At 47.0% G+C, this 18,634-nt stretch overlaps 1 protein-coding gene across 4 annotated transcripts in view; it reads right to left on the reverse strand.

Annotated features, from left to right (window-relative positions):
* The window catches only part of NUTF2 (nuclear transport factor 2), a 257,157-nt gene that overhangs the window by 70,267 nt on the left and 168,256 nt on the right, over positions 1 to 18,634 (reverse strand). For all 4 annotated transcript variants that reach the window (XM_040328750.1, XM_040328747.1, XM_040328748.1 and 1 more), the window contains one exon: positions 4,485 to 4,583. In XM_040328750.1, the coding sequence (XP_040184684.1) occupies positions 4,485 to 4,583 (99 nt within the window). The remainder of the gene's footprint in view (positions 1 to 4,484; positions 4,584 to 18,634) is intronic.

The raw sequence follows: 18,634 nt of genomic DNA on the forward strand, positions 1-18,634 counted from the left end.
GGCCATTAAGAAACTTAAAAATGGTAAGAGTCCTGGCCCGGACGGCTTTACCTCCCGGTTTTACAAGATGTTCAGTGCACAATTGGCCCCTCTCCTAGAGAAGGCTTTCAATGCCATCTCTGAACAATACTCCCCATCATCCTCCCTCCTGTTAGCTCAGATAGTGGTCATCCCCAAACCCGGCAAGGATCACTCCCAATGCTCCAACTTCCGGCCGATATCGCTTCTGAATGTCGACTTGAAGTTATTCGCAAAAATCCTATCGGACCGCCTAGCGCCACTCCTGCCGGACATCATTCATGGAGACCAGGTGGGGTTCGTCCCGGGTCGAGAAGCCCGAGACAACACCACTAAGACCCTTCATCTGATAGCCTACGCCCATAGACACCGTATACCGACTTGCCTTCTCTCCTGTGACGCGGAAAAGGCTTTCGACCGGGTCAGCTGGCCATTCCTGCAAGCCACTCTCGCCCAAATCGGCCTAGGTCCCAAAATGCTCTCTCGCATCATGTCCTTGTATACCTCCCCCTCTGCCACCGTTCTGGTGAATGGTGTCCAGTCCGGTACGATATCGATCAAGAAAGGCACCAGGCAGGGCTGCCCCCTATCCCCCCTCCTTTTTGCACTTGTCATAGAACACCTAGCCCAGGCCCTTAGAGCAAACCCCAGCGTACGAGGTATACAAACGCCCTCTTCCCACTGCAAACTTTCCTTGTATGCAGACGACCTCCTTCTTTATGTCACCCAACCCCACATTAGCATTCCGTCCATTCTGCTGGAGCTCACCAGGTTCGGTAGACTTAGCAAATACAAATTAAACCTCTCTAAAACGGAAGCTTTGAACATATCCCTACAGCAACCGACCCTCAGTGCCCTAAAATCGAACTTCTCATTCCAATGGCGGGAGAAATCTATCTCCTACCTAGGAACTGCCATCCCTGCTAAGTTGTCGGAAATGTATGCGTTAAACTATAGCCCGCTCCTGACAAAGCTCAGGCGCCTCACGGAGGACCGCCTAGACCTACCGATTTCATGGTTCGGTCGCATGAATGCGTTAAAAATGGATATCCTGCCCAAGGCACTGTATCTATTCCAGGCGCTCCCGATAGCCCTCCCATCTGCATTTTTCCGTTCACTTCGCTCGATGGCTATCCGGTTCATCTGGAGGGGTAACCGCCCTAGATTAAAACACAAACTCTTGTGCTCCCCCATTACAAAAGGGGGAACAGGCCTTCCTGATTTCGAGCTCTACCATACAGCGGCGGTACTCTCGCGAATCCTGGAGTGGTTCCCCCGCCCGTCACGTAAAGTCTCCACCCTGGTAGAGCGGGACTTGTCCCCTGTGGACACTAGGGCCCTGCTGTGGGGTTACGCTAAAACATTCCGCTCCCTCCCGGGGATATCTCCCCTGACTAGGGATGCCCTGACCATTTGGTATCGAAAGAGGGAGGTATGCGCTCTCTCCACCGACCCGGCACCTCTAACCCCACTATTCGACAACCCTGCTCTCCCAGAGAGCAGGTCGACCCAGATCATAGACGATTATGACAAGACCTCCTGGCCCACTGCATGCCGCTTTGTAGATGCCTCCACTGGGACCTTTGCCACACCCGAACCCTCCACCACCTCTCGAGTGACCTGGCTCATTCGGTTACATCTGTCATTCTATTGCAAGTCACTACATGACACTGGCAAGGTCCATAGACCTTTGACAAGCTTCGAGCAACTTTGCTCACTTCAGGACACACCGCGACATACTCTCTCCCAGATATACAAATCAGTATTGGAACACACCCACGACTCCCTCCCCGGGTTTACAGCAGCTTGGTCGGAGGACCTTGGTGGAGATATTAGCGAGGCTGATTGGAACAAAGCATTTTTCTATACTCACAAGTCATCTATCTCGAGCTATGCTCAAGAAAAGAACTATAAGGTGTTGTCTAGGTGGTACCGCGTTCCGGTCACTCTCAGGATCATGTTCCCGTCCGCCCCTGACTCTTGCTGGAGATGCGACCATGCCACAGGTACGTACTATCATATCTGGTGGGAGTGTGAGCCGATTCGCCCTTTTTGGAACTCAATCTTCCAGATGTATTCAGATCTCTATGACAAACCGCTGGCCCCATCCCCCTCCGCGGCCCTTCTCTCTGTCCTCCCAGGCTCCATTAAGTACCAAAAACACACCCTCCTGAAGTTTTGTTTAAACGCTGGTAGGCAGCTGATATCCAGACATTGGAAATCCTCCACCCCCCCGTCTCCAGCCGAATGGGTATGTGAAATGAACAACATAATGATTATGGAGGAGCTACAAGCCAAATCCCTCAACACTCATGCTAAATTCTCCTTCACCTGGAGTATATGGAGGCATTACTCTACTTCAGATAAGCTTAAAACCAGACTGAACCCAATCTAACCTCCCACTCGCCTGTTTCATTCAGGCTCATCCCTCAGCCTAGCTGGGGATAGAACCCCAAGGAACGGAGCACGCCGCCACCCCCCCTCTCCCCCCCTTACCCCTCTCTTCACTCAACTTTTCTATCTATCTCCACTTCTTCCCTTTTTCCTAGCTCCCGGCCCTTCTCCAGGGCCTTTTAAACGGACCATACACTTTCTCCTTCCTTTTTGTTTCATTTCTCACTAGTCATTCATCGATTTGGTACACCGAACGAACCCCCAGGTCGCGGTGCATTCCCCCTACTGTTTAAGTACCCATTACATCCCAGCACCTAACTTGTCATGTGCCATGGTCATAACTGCCCAGGCTCCCGGCCGCAGCAGGCTCCCAAAGGGGCGGCCGCACCAAGCGTAGTCTCTGCCCAATGCTGGTCTGTATTTTTTGAAACATCTATATGCCACCTTAGTGCCTATTGCATATTTGTAGGTACCACATCGCATGATAGGTATGGCAATGTAACCGTTTATTGTTTTCTTTCTACTCTGTATGTTTCTACGTTTGTAGATCGGATGGCCCCATGTTGGGTGCCTGTCCTGATCGATGCTGTTTTGCCTCTTTGTTAAAACGACAATAAAAACGTATTGAACCTAAAAACCGGGCCGCGATTGGCCCGCGGGCCGGACTTTGGACATGCCTGTCCTATGCCTATATTTTCTCTGTATACATGGCTAGCAAAATAGGCTTAATGTCTTGGAACGTGAGAGGTCTAAACGCGAAGGTGAAGAGGTCTCTAGTCTGATTATTTTAAGGAGGTACAAACCCCATATTATTCTACTGCAAGAAACGCATTTACAGGGTTCTAAGGTTATGGCCTTAAAGGAGTGGTAAATAAAAAAAGTTTTTGCTGAAATGACTGTTTACAGGGTAGAGAGACATATTAGTTAACTGATTCCTTTTAAAAACGATTAAAAATAGATAAAAATCAATCATAATGTACCTGTAGTTTCTAGTTTCGTTTTTGCATGTTTCCTGCTGTACAGAGCCACAGAGCCAATACAGGGCAGTGATGGTTTGGAAAATGAAACTAATTGGTGCTGTGGGGTTTTAGACACACAGTAGTCACACTTCCTTGATTAGTGACCACAGAGAGAAAGCTCCCAGTACTGTGGTTATCAGGAAACAGACAACCAGGAAGTGTGGAGATCAGAAGGATCCATACCCAATGGGAAACATTTAACGTGACTTAGGGGCGTCTTCACTACAGAAACTTCTGCGCAAACCAATCAATATACGCTTATTGCGATCTTTACCAGAAATGTGTAGAAGAATACATTATGGCTAAAGAACAGCTATGAGTAAGCACTCAGGATCAGTGCGAAACATCAGCTGTGTATCCCGTTTTCACCTTTGCTGTGGATTGTAATGTATTCCATTTTAAAGGACAATTCAGGAATCTTTTCCAGGAGTGCGGCTGTTCAATTATTTTCTTTTGTTTTCTAAAGAATAGCTATACTTAAACGGAGAAAAATGTTTTTGTGTTTCTTCACAATTGTCGCTTTTTTGTTTATAGCGCAAAATATAAAAACTGCAGAGGTGATCAAATACAACCAAAAGAAAGCTCTATTTGTGGGGGGAAAAAATTAGTACATTCTGTACAGAGCGATGCATGACCGAGCAATGGTCATTCAAAATGTTACAGCGTTGAAAGCTTAAGATTGGTCTGGCCAGGAAGGGGGTGAAAATTCCCTGTATCAAAGTGGTTAACAGCCCAACGCTTAGTGTAGAGTGCACAATGTTTGGGAATCTTCCGATGTTGATTTTGTGCGACTCTGGAGGCAACAACTAAACATCAAAACCAAGTGTCAAGGACTTGTTAAATAATCACCTGATAAACACCCATGTGAACTTATCCAAAGAGTTATGCTGTTAGTTAATAAATTAACGCTAAATTCCTGGTTAGTTTGATTAGATTTTAGGCTTGAGTCACTGGGAAAAACCTACAGGTAAAAACATTAGCCTAATTTTATACTATGCAAAAATAGCCAAAATCTGATATAAAAAAAAAAATAAAAATGCCACAGGCTTTTACCTTAAGCTGACCTACAACCATACTAATTATACAGTTGTCAGGTGTTGGCTGATGGTCTTGTGATGTGATGCTATGCTGTATCTTCTGAAAGGGAAGCATCTGGAAGATAACAAAGCATATGTAAATAAAACAAGATTTTGCTTTACCAGTAAAATCTGTAATTCCCAATAAACTTTTGTTTTTGAGCTTATCCTGTTTTAAAAGCGGAACTAAACCCATCAGTTTCACTTTTTTTTAAGCAGTTACATTCAAGGCATGCTGTGAATGATAATTGTCAGTTGCTTGTGCTCTGAGCTGAACTGTCAAGTCATCAAAAAGCTGGTGTCATAACTGATCTTATTTGCAGCATCATGGCAACTTCAGATTCCAAATGCAACTCCAGAGGCTAAGAGGGCATCCCTGGCTGTAAATGATAGGAGGGTATAGTTCAGTCTCAAAGTGGTAGTAAACTCCCACTGCAATCTCGTACCTGCAGATAAGCTTATAATAAAGTTTACCTCTGGGTACAAGGAATATCTTCTAAACATGCACCATTTAGGAGAGATTCAGTGTCTCTGCAGCCGGTGACATCACTGGCACATGTGCACTGACGGAACGGCATACTCGGGACGTTCCTTCAGAGCTCTGTGCTGCGGTCGACGTGACTCGAATGGCCAGACCCTGCCAACCCGGAAGCAAGACCAGGTGAAGACAAAAGACTCATCAGCACTGCTGGAGGGCTTCATTTCAAGGCAAATCTTTCATAATATGCTAGTATGCAATGCATACTAGCAAATTATGCCTTTTTCTTGCAGGGAAAGTTATTTATTTTTTTAGACACATTTACTACTACTTTAAAAGCAGTAATAAATCCACAATAAAATATTATATCGTAGCTTGCATATTCTTAGACCTGGTGGATGCATTAGTTTTATCTTTTAAGCAATTTCTTATGTATTTTTTCACCTGGTAATTCAACCAGTAAGCCTTTTTTCAACTTCTTTTAACAGAACAAAGCCGTCCAGTAAAAAGTGTCAAGGGGTTGAGACAATCAATTTAACACTGATAGTGATGCTTACAGTGATCAACTTATTTACGAGAAACCTTTATTTCAAAAAGGGATAAAAAAAAGTGTTGCTGTAACTGCTTAAGAAGCGTTAGACTCCCCTCTCTGGCTGTGCCATTGGCTAACTGATTTTTTTTTTTATTGGAGAAAGACAACTATATTTGGATAAAAGTCATTTTACAAAATAGTCGCTTATGTAGAATAATAAAACAGTACATTATAAGTCATTTTGTGAGATTTTGTACATACATGTTAAGGCACAGGTTTATGAGGGTATAGACATCCAGTATATAAGAAACTTCATGTCGGGGGCATGGCCGGACGCGGATGGCAATGGACGCGTTCTGAGGAGGCTCCGTCAAGCTGACTTGAAACAGAAGCCATCCGGTATTGAGAATCGGAGATACGAGCTCCTAACCCCTCCATCCTGATTCGGGGACTCTCCCTGCACAGCCCTATAACGTTACTGTACCTTCTAAAGGTCCGCCGGCGGTGTAATAAGGTCCGTGACAGAGTTCAATTGGAGACGCCCCGTCGCCATTTTGAGGCCTACGAAGCCTTGGTCGCAGCTGCGCTCGAGTGAGGTAAACACAGCGGAGATAGACACAATCATAGTGTCACCCTCCTCGTATAGGTAGCGATCTGGGTGGAGGCCCGGGGACAGAAGCCTGAGCGGTGATTAGTGGCGGCTATTAGGGACGGGAGCGGATCTTTAATCTGGAGACCCGCCGCCATTTTAGGGCGCCGTGAATATCATACCCTTCAAGCTAAAGTACTGTGACGGCGGGCAGAACATACACAGATACTGGATATTATATCAATTGATTCCATTCGCTGAGAAGATATATTGTATATTGATAGGCCTACAATAGGGCTTTACAGAAGACAATATTCAGGGTCAGGAAATAAACGGTGGCCATTTGGTTACTCCATAGACCCTTAGGCTGCATTGCCTTCTTTAATTTTTTTTTATGTGCCTCACAGCTTCCTATCATTATATGGATTAACATTAAACTTACAATTCTTAAGACTGAGGCTTAAGAGAGAATTTTCCTTCACTAATCGGCCTATATAGGCTTATCTACCTGCATGAAACTTATTACAGGCCAATATATAGGTGCTCCTAAGATGGCGGTTTGAGGAGGGAGCTCCGCTCGCCGCCGGATGTTTATCGACTGAAGATCTTGATCTTTCTCATCCACAAAAATTACATCCGCAGTTAGTATACAATATGGAAATTCAATCTATACTGGTCTTTTAAAATATTGCTGACTGAATATAGATATTGGGGTCTAGTAAGGAACCATCCATAGGAATAATATATCTCCTTGCACATGGTCATTCTGTAGTTACAAAAGTGCTATAAGTCCTACTATTGATATTAAATCGACACCTGTGGGTGTAGACAAAATATTACAAATATTACAAATCCAGTCTATGAAGGGAAAACACAAAAAAAGACATACCCAATACTAAGGACTCAGCTACTGAGAAGAATCTCAACAAAATGGCTGCCACACCTCAGACACACAAGCTGAATATTACAGAGGCCTCTATGTCCGACAGGCAAATTTCATCTCAATCACTTGTTACCTCTATAACTCATTCCTTGGGATCTAACACACCTTCTGATCTATATTCCTCTGTACTGAAAGACGGAACGGTAACTGAAATGACTGGTCATGTTATTTCTACTGCAATCCCATTACAATATCCTCCTGTTCATGAGAATACGAACACTGAACATGCGCTTGATGTTTCTTTCAATGTCACTGATTTGTTTAACAGAATAGCTGAAATGTTAGATAGGGGACTGGCGCAGACCGCTGAGAGGATCACTAGAGACACCAGAGCTGACTTTCAAAGTCTTGGAAACAGGATCGAATCTATCGAACATAAATTGGATGCGAATGTTTCAAGAATCGACCAGAATGCTGACCATCTGCAATACATGCAAGGAGGCTGCTCAAGATAGGATAGATGATCTGGAGAACAGATCAAGGAGAAATAATTTCAGGGTCAGGGGGTTACCTGAATCCATTGTTAATGTTCACTTAGCAATACAAGACATTATTAAAGTTCTGATTCCATCCATTCCTGCTCACAAATTGGAATTGGATAGAGCACATAGATCCTTAGGTCCATTACGAAAAGATGGTTTGCCAAGAGATGTGGTGGTCAAACCACATTATTATACAACCAAAGAGGAATTAATGAAACAGTCTCGCCAACAAGAACATTTGCAGTACCAAGGAGCAATGATCCAAATATTTTCTGACATTTCCCCTTATACGATTCAGAAGAGGAGAGCGATGAAACCATTACTGTCTGCCCTCATGAAAAAGGACGTCAAGTATAAATGGGCCTATTTGCTCTAAAATTTACTTATAACGGCACACATTATATAGTACGCAATTTTCAGGAAGGTGAAAGACTATTATTGGACCTGAAGATTATTTCATCCGAACCAGACATGGATACTACACCTTCACAGCTATCTTCAGCTAAAAGACATACACCTACTAGCCCTGCTTCGTATGACTGGAATAGAGTCAAACACAGGAAAGTTGGGAAGGCCTCCATTACCTGACTTTGAACCGTATTATCCGTAGAAATCACTTTTTTTTCCCCCCTCCATCTGATGGGTCATCAAATTTAAAAAGGTATGTATACAATTTTTTTTTTTCTCTCCCTGTCTCATATTATACATTATTTGTCGGTTTCTAAATACTTAACCTGAAAGGTTACTGAAGGGATATTATATATATATATATATAAAAAAATTCTCTCTGAATACTGGGATATCTTACTTTGACATTTGTCATAATGCATAAATTGTATGAGATCAATTTCTTCCTAAAAAATAATTTCATTTAAAGTTTAACGATTGTCGGTTGCAGACGACGGTGAGGTATTGAGCCTCAACTTACTTAGATCGACTTTTTGTCGTCCTGGGAAGTAAGTACCTGGTCCTTTAAAATGGACTATTTTGGAATTTTTTGTTTGAATGAGGGTAGGGGGAACATTCTCTTCCTTCATTCTGGGTCATGGTTTGACCTAATGTTATACTACATTTTGCTTTACTGTTTATATTTTTATCTTTCTCTTTTCATTTTTTCTTGCATTTCTGTTTTCTCTGCCGTCGGCCTACCTGCCAAAATATGGATTTTATAGGTTGTGGATTCATTTTACAGTATGCAACCTGACGGTAGCGATGTTCAAGATCCATGGATGGCTCAAATAACCCTTCTACACCCCTTCGTGTTGTGACACACAACACTCAGGGGTTGAATTCTCCTATTAACCACTTGATTACCGAGCCCGTTTTTCAGATTCGGTGTTTACGAGACTAAAACAGTTTTTTTTTGCTAGAAAATTACTTCAAACCCCCAAACATTATATATATATATATTTTTTTCTAACACCCTAGAGAATAAAATGGCAGTCATTGCAATACTTTTTGTCACACCGTATTTGCGCAGCGGTCTTACAAGCGCACTTTAAAAAAAAAAAAATTGGGGTTACTTACCGGTAACATCCCTTTTCCAGGAGTCTTTCAGGACAGGTACTGTAGAGAGACACAGGCTCCTCCCCTCTTAGGAAACACCGCCTTCCAATTAAGGATTTAAGCCTCATCCTCCCTCAGCTCCTCAGTTTTTCCAGAGTACCTCCGGCCAGCTGGGGAGACACAAGAACACGTCAAACAAATATCACTTTTCATCTTACCTGACGGCCTTGTATGATGAGTTTTTCAGAAATACCCCTAGAAAAAAAGGGTGGGTACCAGTGCTGTCCTGAAAGACTCCTGGAAAAGGGATGTTACCGGTAAGTAACCCCAATTTTCCCTGTTCGTCTTTCAGGACAGGTACTGTAGAGAGGATAAGCGAGCACCTTACCCTAGGGTGGGACCACTGCTTGTAGTACTTTGCGTCCAAAGGCTTGATCCTTGGTCGAAAGCAGGTCCAGTCTGTAGTGTTTCACGAAAGTCGAGAAACTAGACCATGTTGCAGCCTTACAGATCTGCTCCGGGGAAGCACCAGCACACTCTGCCTGTGAAGCTGCTACAGCCCTGGTGGAATGTGCCTTAATACCCTGTGGAGGCTCCACCCCCTTAGATACATATGCCTGAATAATGGCCGATCTTAACCATCTGGCTATCGTGCGCCTAGAGGCTCTGGACCCCTTTTTGGACCCCGAAAATAAAACAAAAAGAGAATCAGTTTTCCTGACCTGCTCTGTGCTATTTAAGTATTGTAGGACACACCTCCTTACATCTAAACTGTGAAATTTGTGTTCCTGTTCCCTCACAGGATTCGAACAAAAAGAAGGCAATGTAATTTCTTGACTTCTATGAAAATTAGAAGATACCTTCGGTAAAAAGGCCGGATCCGTCTTAAAAATAATGCGGTCCGGAAAAATCTGAAAAAAGGGCGCCCTAATTGACAGGGCTTCGAGTTCACTCACTCTTCTAGCGGTGGTGATCGCTACCAAGAACACAGTCTTGAGTGTGATCACCTCTAAAGTACTACTCTCTAGCGGCTCAAACGGTTCCTCTGTAAGAGCCTGTAGAACCAATACAAGATCCCATACTGGGAAGTTGGGGGCTCTAACTGGTCTTCTTCTACTCAAGGCCTTAAAAAACCTAGAAACCCATGGGTCAGACGCTAACTGTCTTTCTAGGAAAACACTCAAAGCTGAGACCTGACCCTTCAGTGTGCTAATGGCCAGCCCCTTGTCTGCTCCTGCCTGCAGAAATTCTAATACTGCTACCGAGCTATGAACCTTGAAAGAGCTTTCCAAGCACCAGTTGTTAAAACGCTTCCAAACTTTAAGATAGATTGCTTGCGTCTCCTTCTTCCTGCAGCTTAGAAGGGTTGCTATTAGTCGTTCTGAAAAGCCCTTGTCTCTTAGCAGCTCCTCCTCAGAAGCCAGGCTGCTAGGTTCCACCTCTCCACCTGCGGACAGCAGACTGGACCCTGAGTAAGAAGATCTTCCCGGATTGGCAAAATCCAAGGAGGTTCTACTGATAGACTCTTCAGGATGGAAAACCATGGTCTCCTGGGCCAATGGGGTGCAATCAGAATCAGCGTTGTGTTTTCCCCTTGCAGCTTTCTCAAGACTGCTGGAATCAGAACCGGAGGGGGGAAAGCATAACACCTGACGAACTGCCAGGTCTGTGCTAAAGCATCCACCCCTAGTGCTCCGTCCCACCTGTTCAGGGAAAAAAAATAGCTGTGTCTTGGTATTTCCCCTTGAGGCGAACAGATCCACCTCCGGTATTCCCCACCTTTGAGTGATCACTTCGTAAACCTCTTGGTTCAGGACCCAATCGCCCTCCCTCAGCTTTTTCCTGCTGAGGAAATCTGCGACTTGATTCTGCTCCCCCCTCAGATGAATCGCAGAAAGAGACAGAATGTTGGTCTCTGCCCATTTGAGGATGGACTCTGTCAGCTTCCACAAGGACTGGCTCCTGGTGCCCCCCTGCCTGTTGATATAGGCAACTGTGGAGGAATTGTCCGAACGGATTCGGACATGATGACCCTGAAGATCTCTTTGAAAGGCTCTGAGGGCCAGATCTATAGCCTTCAGCTCCCTCCAATTCGAGGATCTCTTTGAGTCCTCTATTTTCCAGGTACCCTGCATCAGAGAAGAATTCAGATGTGCTCCCCATCCTGTGCCACTGGCGTCCGTTGTTACTGTCCTGGATATTGGACAAATCCACTCCAGCCCTTGTAACAGGTTCGCCCCCTTCCTCCACCACCAGAGGGCTCTCTTGACCTGAATCGGTACTGAAATTAGAGCATCCAGGGACCCCGGGTTGCGATCCCAGACACTTAAGATGTAAAGTTGTAAGGGACGAAAATGCAACCCTGCCCACTGTACCGCCGGAAGTGTGGAAGTTAGAAGACCCAAGGCTGACATGGCTTTCCTTATTGTGAGCTGAGAGCTGCCCTGAAGGAGTAGCATTGCCCTGTCTACTTTTTGTATTTTTTCTGCTGGGAGAAGAACCATCTGTCTGGTTAAGTCCAGTTCGTACCCCAGGAAGGTGACCCTTTGAGATGGCACTAGACTGGATTTCTCCAGATTCAAAAGCCATCCCAGGCTTTCCAGGATCTCTCTTGTTACCCGGAGATCCTGGGACAGCTGTTCCGGTGACCCTGCAAACAGTAACAGGTCGTCCAGGTACGCTATCACTGAGATCCCTCTGAGACGAAGGAACGCCAAGACCTCCACCATAACTTTGGTGAAGATGCGGGGGGAAGAGGAGAGCCCGAAGGGAAGGGCTTTGAACTGAAGGTGAAATGTCCCTTCCTTGGACCTTACTGCCAATCTCAGAAACTTCTGATAACCCTCTGCTATAGGGATGTGCAAATAGGCATCCTTCAGATCTATTGATGCCATAAAGCAATTGGGGGGGAGAAGGGTCCTTACTGAGTAAATTTAATCCATCCGGAATCTTTTGTAAGTGACCGAGAGATTCAGGGGCAGATTCAGTATAAGTCTGAACTTCACTGATGGTTTGCGAACCACAAAAATGTGGGAATAGAAGCCCCTGCCTGTCTCTTCTGTCGGGACCCGAACCACTACCTCCTGATCCTCCAACTCCTGAAGGGAGGAAAGAAGAGCTAATGATTTCTCCTTGCATTTTGGTAGCTCTGTGATCAAAAGTCTTAACGGGGGAGGCTTTGAGAATTCCAATTTGTATCCTCGCCTTATGATCCCCAGCACAAACTGATTGCTGGTGATCATTTCCCATTGTGGGAGAAAGGCCCCCAATCTTCCTCCCACTTTGACTTCGTCATTGTGGTTTTTGGGGCTGTTCAGGAGCACGAAAAATCGCTGCTCCGCGCCCCTTACCTTTCGGCCCCCAAAACTTTTTTTTCCCTTCTGGTTTAGGGGTTTCTTTCTTCTGGGACCAGAACTTCTTCTTTGCCTGTCCCCCAAACTTTTTCTTTATGGGAAAGGCTTTCTTTTTGTCGGCTGTTCGGTCAAGAACAGCCTCCAAACCTGGTCCAAACAGCAGGTCTCCTGTGAGGGGAATACCGCACAATTTAACCTTAGATGCGCTATCCCCTTGCCATGTCTTGAGCCATAAGGCTCTCCTTGCCGAATTGGACAAGGCCGCAGAGCGCGCAGACATGCGTATAGACTCTGCTGATGCGTCTGCTAGATACGCTACCCCATTCAGTAGTGTAGGAAAGGAGGCCAAAACAGTTTCTTTGGGTGTCCCCGCTTCAATGTGCGCTTTCAATTGCGTGAGCCAATGTTCCATGTTGCGAGCTACCACTGTAGCTGCCATGGCAGGCTTGAGATTCCCCTGTGAAGAATCCCACGATTTCTTCAGAAGTGAATCCATTCTTCTGTCCATGGGGTCTGAAAGCACCCCCATGTCTTCAAACGCCAAGTCAGTGTGTCTGGACACCTGTGAGAATGCCGCATCTAATTTGGGAACTTTGTTCCAAACTAGGGCTTCTTCCTCAGAAAAGGGAAATCTTCGCTTCAAGGCATTTAAAAAATAGGATTTTTTGTACTCACCGTAAAATCCTTTTCTCTGAAGTCCATGGACGGACACAGCTCCTTAAATCTTGACAAGTGGGTTATGTTCCCTGTTTACAGGAGAGGACTAGGCAGAAACATGTTAAATAGTTAAATACATGTTACATTAACAGAGTTGAACAGCCCCGCCCAGGGGGCGGTCCCTCCAGACATAACCCTCCTCACTGCAGCTTGCAGCCTCAGTTCGTAACAAGCAGTACAAACCTAAAAAGGAGGGGTGGGAGCTGTGTCCGTCCATGGACTTCAGAGAAAAGGATTTTACGGTGAGTACAAAAAAATCCTATTTTCTCTTATCGTCCATGGACGGACACAGCTCCTTAAATCTTGACAAGTGGGACGTCCCCAAGCAGTGTCAAAAAACGAGGGGTGGGAAATATATCAGTAAAAACAATTTTAACTTCACCCCAAAACAAGCAGAGCTCCTCAACGGAGGAGGTGCAACTTTAAACAGCCGCCGGCAAAAACTAGCGGCTGAAAAAAACATCATAAGATGCACTCACAGCAACCATGTAAATTCTGGAAAAAGCGTGAACGGACGAGCAAATCGCCGCCTCGCACACCTGTGAGACCGACGCATGATGTCGGGAAAAAAAAAAAAAAACCCAGGAAGCACCAATTGCCCTGGTCGAAAGTGCCGTGACCGGAAAGGGGGGCCCGCCCTTAGGAGCATAGGCCTGTATGACGGCCTGCCCGATCCACCGAGAAATGGTGGTCGACGAGACCGCCAGGCCCTTTTGTGGACCAGACACCGACACAAAAGAGTCAGAAGCTCCGAAATGGAGCCGTAGTAGGCTGGTATACCCGCAAAGCGCGTACCACGCCTAAAGTATGAAAGGCCGAAACCTCCCTCGGAAGAAGGGAAGGTCGCGGGTGCACCATCACCTAATCATTATGGGGGATCAAGCATGGCGGCTTGCAAGACAAGACCGCCAACTCAGAAACCCCTCTAACAGAGGTAAAGGCCACTAAAGGGGCCACCTTCTGAGATAGTGTCAAGAGAAAATCTCTCTGATGTTTCCAAAAGGAAGGTTCCTGAAGAACCGAGAGCACCAGAGTCAAAACTCATGGGGGAAGAGATGGGCCAAGAGGGGAAAGTATATGACAAACCCCTTGCACACAAAAAAAGGGGACCCACCAGGGAACGGGCCGCAAAAAGGCCACTAAAAGAACACAGCCAAGGCTGAAATCTGCCCCCAAACGGTGCTTTAAGCAATTTTTAGATCCAATCCAAGCTTTAAAAACAGCAGGACCCTGGACATTGAAAGTACGCCCGTGGACGTCACTCCATCCCTTCGCACCAAGAGAGGTGCGACGGTAGATCCTCCGGAAGAAGACTACGGTGCCCTGTTGAGATGACCGAGTCAGACAGACCCTGGTCACCTAAAGTCTGGCTTCCAATAACCATGTTAAGCAAGTCAGTGACTGTACAACAGGAGGAAGTACGGGACCTTGAGACAGGAACCTCCTGCCCTGGCAATCGCCAGGGTGCCTCCGCTACCAGGCGCCCGATATCAGCGTACCAAGGACGCCGAGATTAATCTGGAGCGATTAGAATCATCGGGATCTCCTCAGCATCCACTCTGTGGAGCGGCCGAGGAAGCAACTACCATGGAGGAATGGCAAAAAATCACCGATACAGACAACACAGGGCCACCAGCGCGACTGACGCGTCTGTACAAGATCACTAGACCTGGCCACTAACTGACACCCCTGCGGCGGAGACAAGCTGCCAGGAGATCCATGCCATGTGAGGCTCACCTCCTGCAAGGGAGCCGAAACACCCCAAGCACAAAGACCAGTCGCCCTGGTCCAGCATCTGGCGACTCCAGTAGTCTGCCTGCCGGCATACCTGATGGTAGACTGAAGCCACGGCCGTGGCGTTGTCCGGCTGAAACCAGATTGGTCGACCACAAGGAGAAGCATAGCCTGATCGCCTAAAATAGTAGGACAATGAACAGTAGACAGCACCTGGTATTCCCAGGCGGTCTTCCACCAGGCACTAGCCAGGCCCGACCCTGGGTAGCTACCGAGACCAGACACATTCAAGGAGGTGTGGTCATAGGTCCACGCAAGTCCAGCGACTCAGGGCCGACTGGACCCCCCAGTTTTGTGAACCTCCAGGTTCACAACCCGTGAGCTGGCATTCGTCGTAAACACCGACCACTGGAAGGAAGGAACAACTTCCCGGACCGAAGAGTCGGGAATCTCTGTCACCAACTCAGAGAGACTCTGACTAGGTGGCGCACAGGAATCTAATGATTTCAGAGACAAGAGATTTTTACCACCTGGACAGTAGTTCCACTGGAAAACCAGGGTGTGGAACTGGGCATACAGTACCACCTTGAAGGAGGCTACCCACAGACCCTGAACCAGCAGGCGCCCGGAGAGAAGACCGATTGCGTGATGCCAATACCTTCTCCGCAGACTGAAGAGTCTGCAATTTCTCCAGGGGAAGAAGGACCTTTGCCACTGAGGAGTCTGGATCAACACTAGATACTCCTACGCTGAGTCGGAACCTAGCATGCCCATAATTTGAACCCTGGGTCGCACACATGTAGGGCAGGCTTGCTGCCACTGAGCTACACTTTCTGGCCTAAACGTTTAACATCCACCCGAATCTTCGGAGGGTCTGAATGGGAATAACCCATCCACTAGGTCGGAGACAGAAGCTGCTCTCAGAAGAAAGTCGTCAAAGTAGCCAATGAGGCAAAGCCTCGCTGTCCCAACAAAATTCAAATAAGTGCGAGCTCCTAGCTGAAAACCCATGGTGCTGACGCCAGATCAAAAGGGAGGGCCACAGGCTGACAGAGACCCTTCTCTCATCACGAAGCACAGAAAAAAACACTGACATGTGCAAAACGGGACATGCATGTATGCGTCCCTGATGTCAGGACATCCCCCGGATGAAGCGCAGCTACCACCGATCAAATGGATTCCATGCGGAACTACCCGACGTTCACAAAGGTATTTAGGGCCTGAGGCCCATAGAAAACCCCAAAACTCTCGTCCTGCAGGAAAGGTAAAATTACCTTGCAGCTTAGCAAATCCCACACTGCCCAAGGCAGACCGACGTGCCGGGAGGAGAAGACACAAGGACAGAACTTTGTTCTGTGGATAGGAGGAAACCCTATCTAGTACTCCGAAGAGACCACCTCGCAGACCCACTAGTCGGAGAGCAGGGAGGTTTCACTGAATTGTGAACCTGCAAGCCGCCCCTCCCACCTAGAGACAGGGAGGGAAGGCTATATACATTGGCAGGATTTGGGTGCCGGCGTGATCGGCTTATGCACCCAGGGACAGATTAGTCCCCCAGCTGGGCCTTTGACGGCCTGGGAGGGTTGCCCCTAAATAATACACACACATAGTGTGTATGTATATTATGTAGGTGTATGCACACATGTCTTTGGAGGAAACCGGAGTACCCGGAGGAAACCCACACAGACACAGGGAGCGACAATGCAAGCTCCAGGCAGATTGGCGTCAGTGTGCAGATTCGAACCAATGACTCTTTTGCTGCCAAGTAATGGAGTTAAGCACTACACCACCGTGTGCATAAAACCATTCTGAAACAGACGCCCTGGATAACAAGGGCGCAGCATTCAATGAAGCATCACAGACCTATATGAGATGAGGCCCTGGACCAGCTGGTCCGCTAGGCTAATAACCTCAGGAGAGAGTCGGTGCTCCTCCACTGTCTGGTGCAAAATGCTCACTCTGTGAGTTGTATACAGCACTAGGGGTCAGGACTACTCCAAGATGGCCGCCGAGCGTTCAGAACGCGGCCACAGGAAAAAGGCCAGCACAATGTAAGCTGCGCCATAGCGTGGCTACGACAAAATGGGCGCCAATGGGAGTTTTCAATGTAATTGAAAAATCTCCCAAAAAATAGCGCCAGCGACCACTGAGACCCCAGTGTAGTGGCCACAATAGGCCGCAAGCCAGACCCCAGCATGGTAAACATGGAACGGGTCAGTACTTCGGATCTTCTATCAGTCAGATCCATACAAGTAGGGGTTCCCGCCCGGCGGTGAGGGACTACAAAAGCCCTCAGTGGCTTTTCTCATTCCGCATCTCAGAAATTATCAAAGAAGGGCACAGAAGGAAAAACCTACACAGCGGTCTGATGTGTGATCCAAAAAAGACCGAGCCCTCAGCGGAAACCCAGCTGCACTATGCAGCTTAGGAGAGTCCCTTGCAGCAGTAAAAAGCGCACCCATAAATGCCTTATTCTGCCTTTTTTTTTTTTTTTTTTTTTTTAACTAGGTACCTAGTCCATGGCTCCATAACAGAGCATTCCCCAGGGGATAACGGGGGAAGGGGGCACTCTTTTACCGCCCGCCCGCAGTCCACCCCCACCCTGGCACAAACTGTGTCCAGGACTAACAATAAAAACTCTGTGGGAATCACAGGTGCCAACACCTGCTGCCACCACCAGCATGTGGGGAAGGACCCAGATACTGACTCCAATATTTACATATAGTGTGTATTATAATATGCACACCTGTCCATACAAATAGACAAAAGCTCCTAGAGCCCTATTCAGGGCCTCTCACCCACTTGCTGCGCTGACCAGGGGTAACCAGGGGACTCCCTCAGGAGGAGACTGCACAGCGCTGCCTGTGAGGAAAAGAACCGTGAGGTAACTTTTGCAGGGACCTGTGTTTAAACAGGAAAAGCCTCATAGGACTGTTTTATTTAAGGACAAGTCACAGATACAGCATGAAAGCAAAACCGTTACAGGTGTCACCAATCAGTCAGCGTCTGCTGAAGTATAATCATAAACATCTGTGCTCATCACAGGGCTTTTTACCTCACAGGAAAGCCCAATACAAAAAAGAAAAAACACAGGCCAGATAACACAGTCCCCTCAGGAAGGCCCCCTCCCCCCTGACAGCGGCAATGTTAGCAATGCAGCAAGGGAAAGGAGCAGGGAAGTAAGGGGAAGGGACCCCCGAACCCCAGGAATGCCCAGCCGTACCAACCCACCGAAGCAGGAGGGACTGTACTTACCCGTCCGAGCGAGGACTCGCTGACGCATTCCTGACAGACCTACAACCGCAATGGAGGTAGCTGTCGGCCCGGTCCACTGTGATTGAGGCAACACCACAGCTCAGTCATATGTGGACCTCGGAGCAAAGCTCACCGGCCACCTCAGGAGTCATGAGGTATGGCGTGGCAGACCAAGCCTCTTTGCAAAGGTGTGCCCACGCTTGCTGGTCGGACTGAGTAGACTACAAGGATCTATAATATCCAGCCTGTCTCTCAGCCAACAGTTGAAAGAAGATTCTTCAAGAAAAAGTAAAGTAAAATAAAATAAAATTTCTCCTCAGGGCGCTGGGCCCAAAGGGAGCCATACGTCCTTCTCCTTTGCTAGGCAGAACGAAACTGAGGCTGCAAGCTGCAGTGAGGAGGGTTATGTCTGGAGGGACCGCCCCCTGGGCGGGGCTGTTCAACTCTGTTAATGTAACATGTATTTAACTATTTAACATGTTTCTGCCTAGTCCTCTCCTGTAAACAGGGAACATAACCCACTTGTCAAGATTTAAGG

The sequence above is a fragment of the Rana temporaria genome, chromosome 11 (genome assembly GCF_905171775.1).
Source record: "Rana temporaria chromosome 11, aRanTem1.1, whole genome shotgun sequence".
Lineage (NCBI taxonomy): Eukaryota > Metazoa > Chordata > Amphibia > Anura > Ranidae > Rana > Rana temporaria.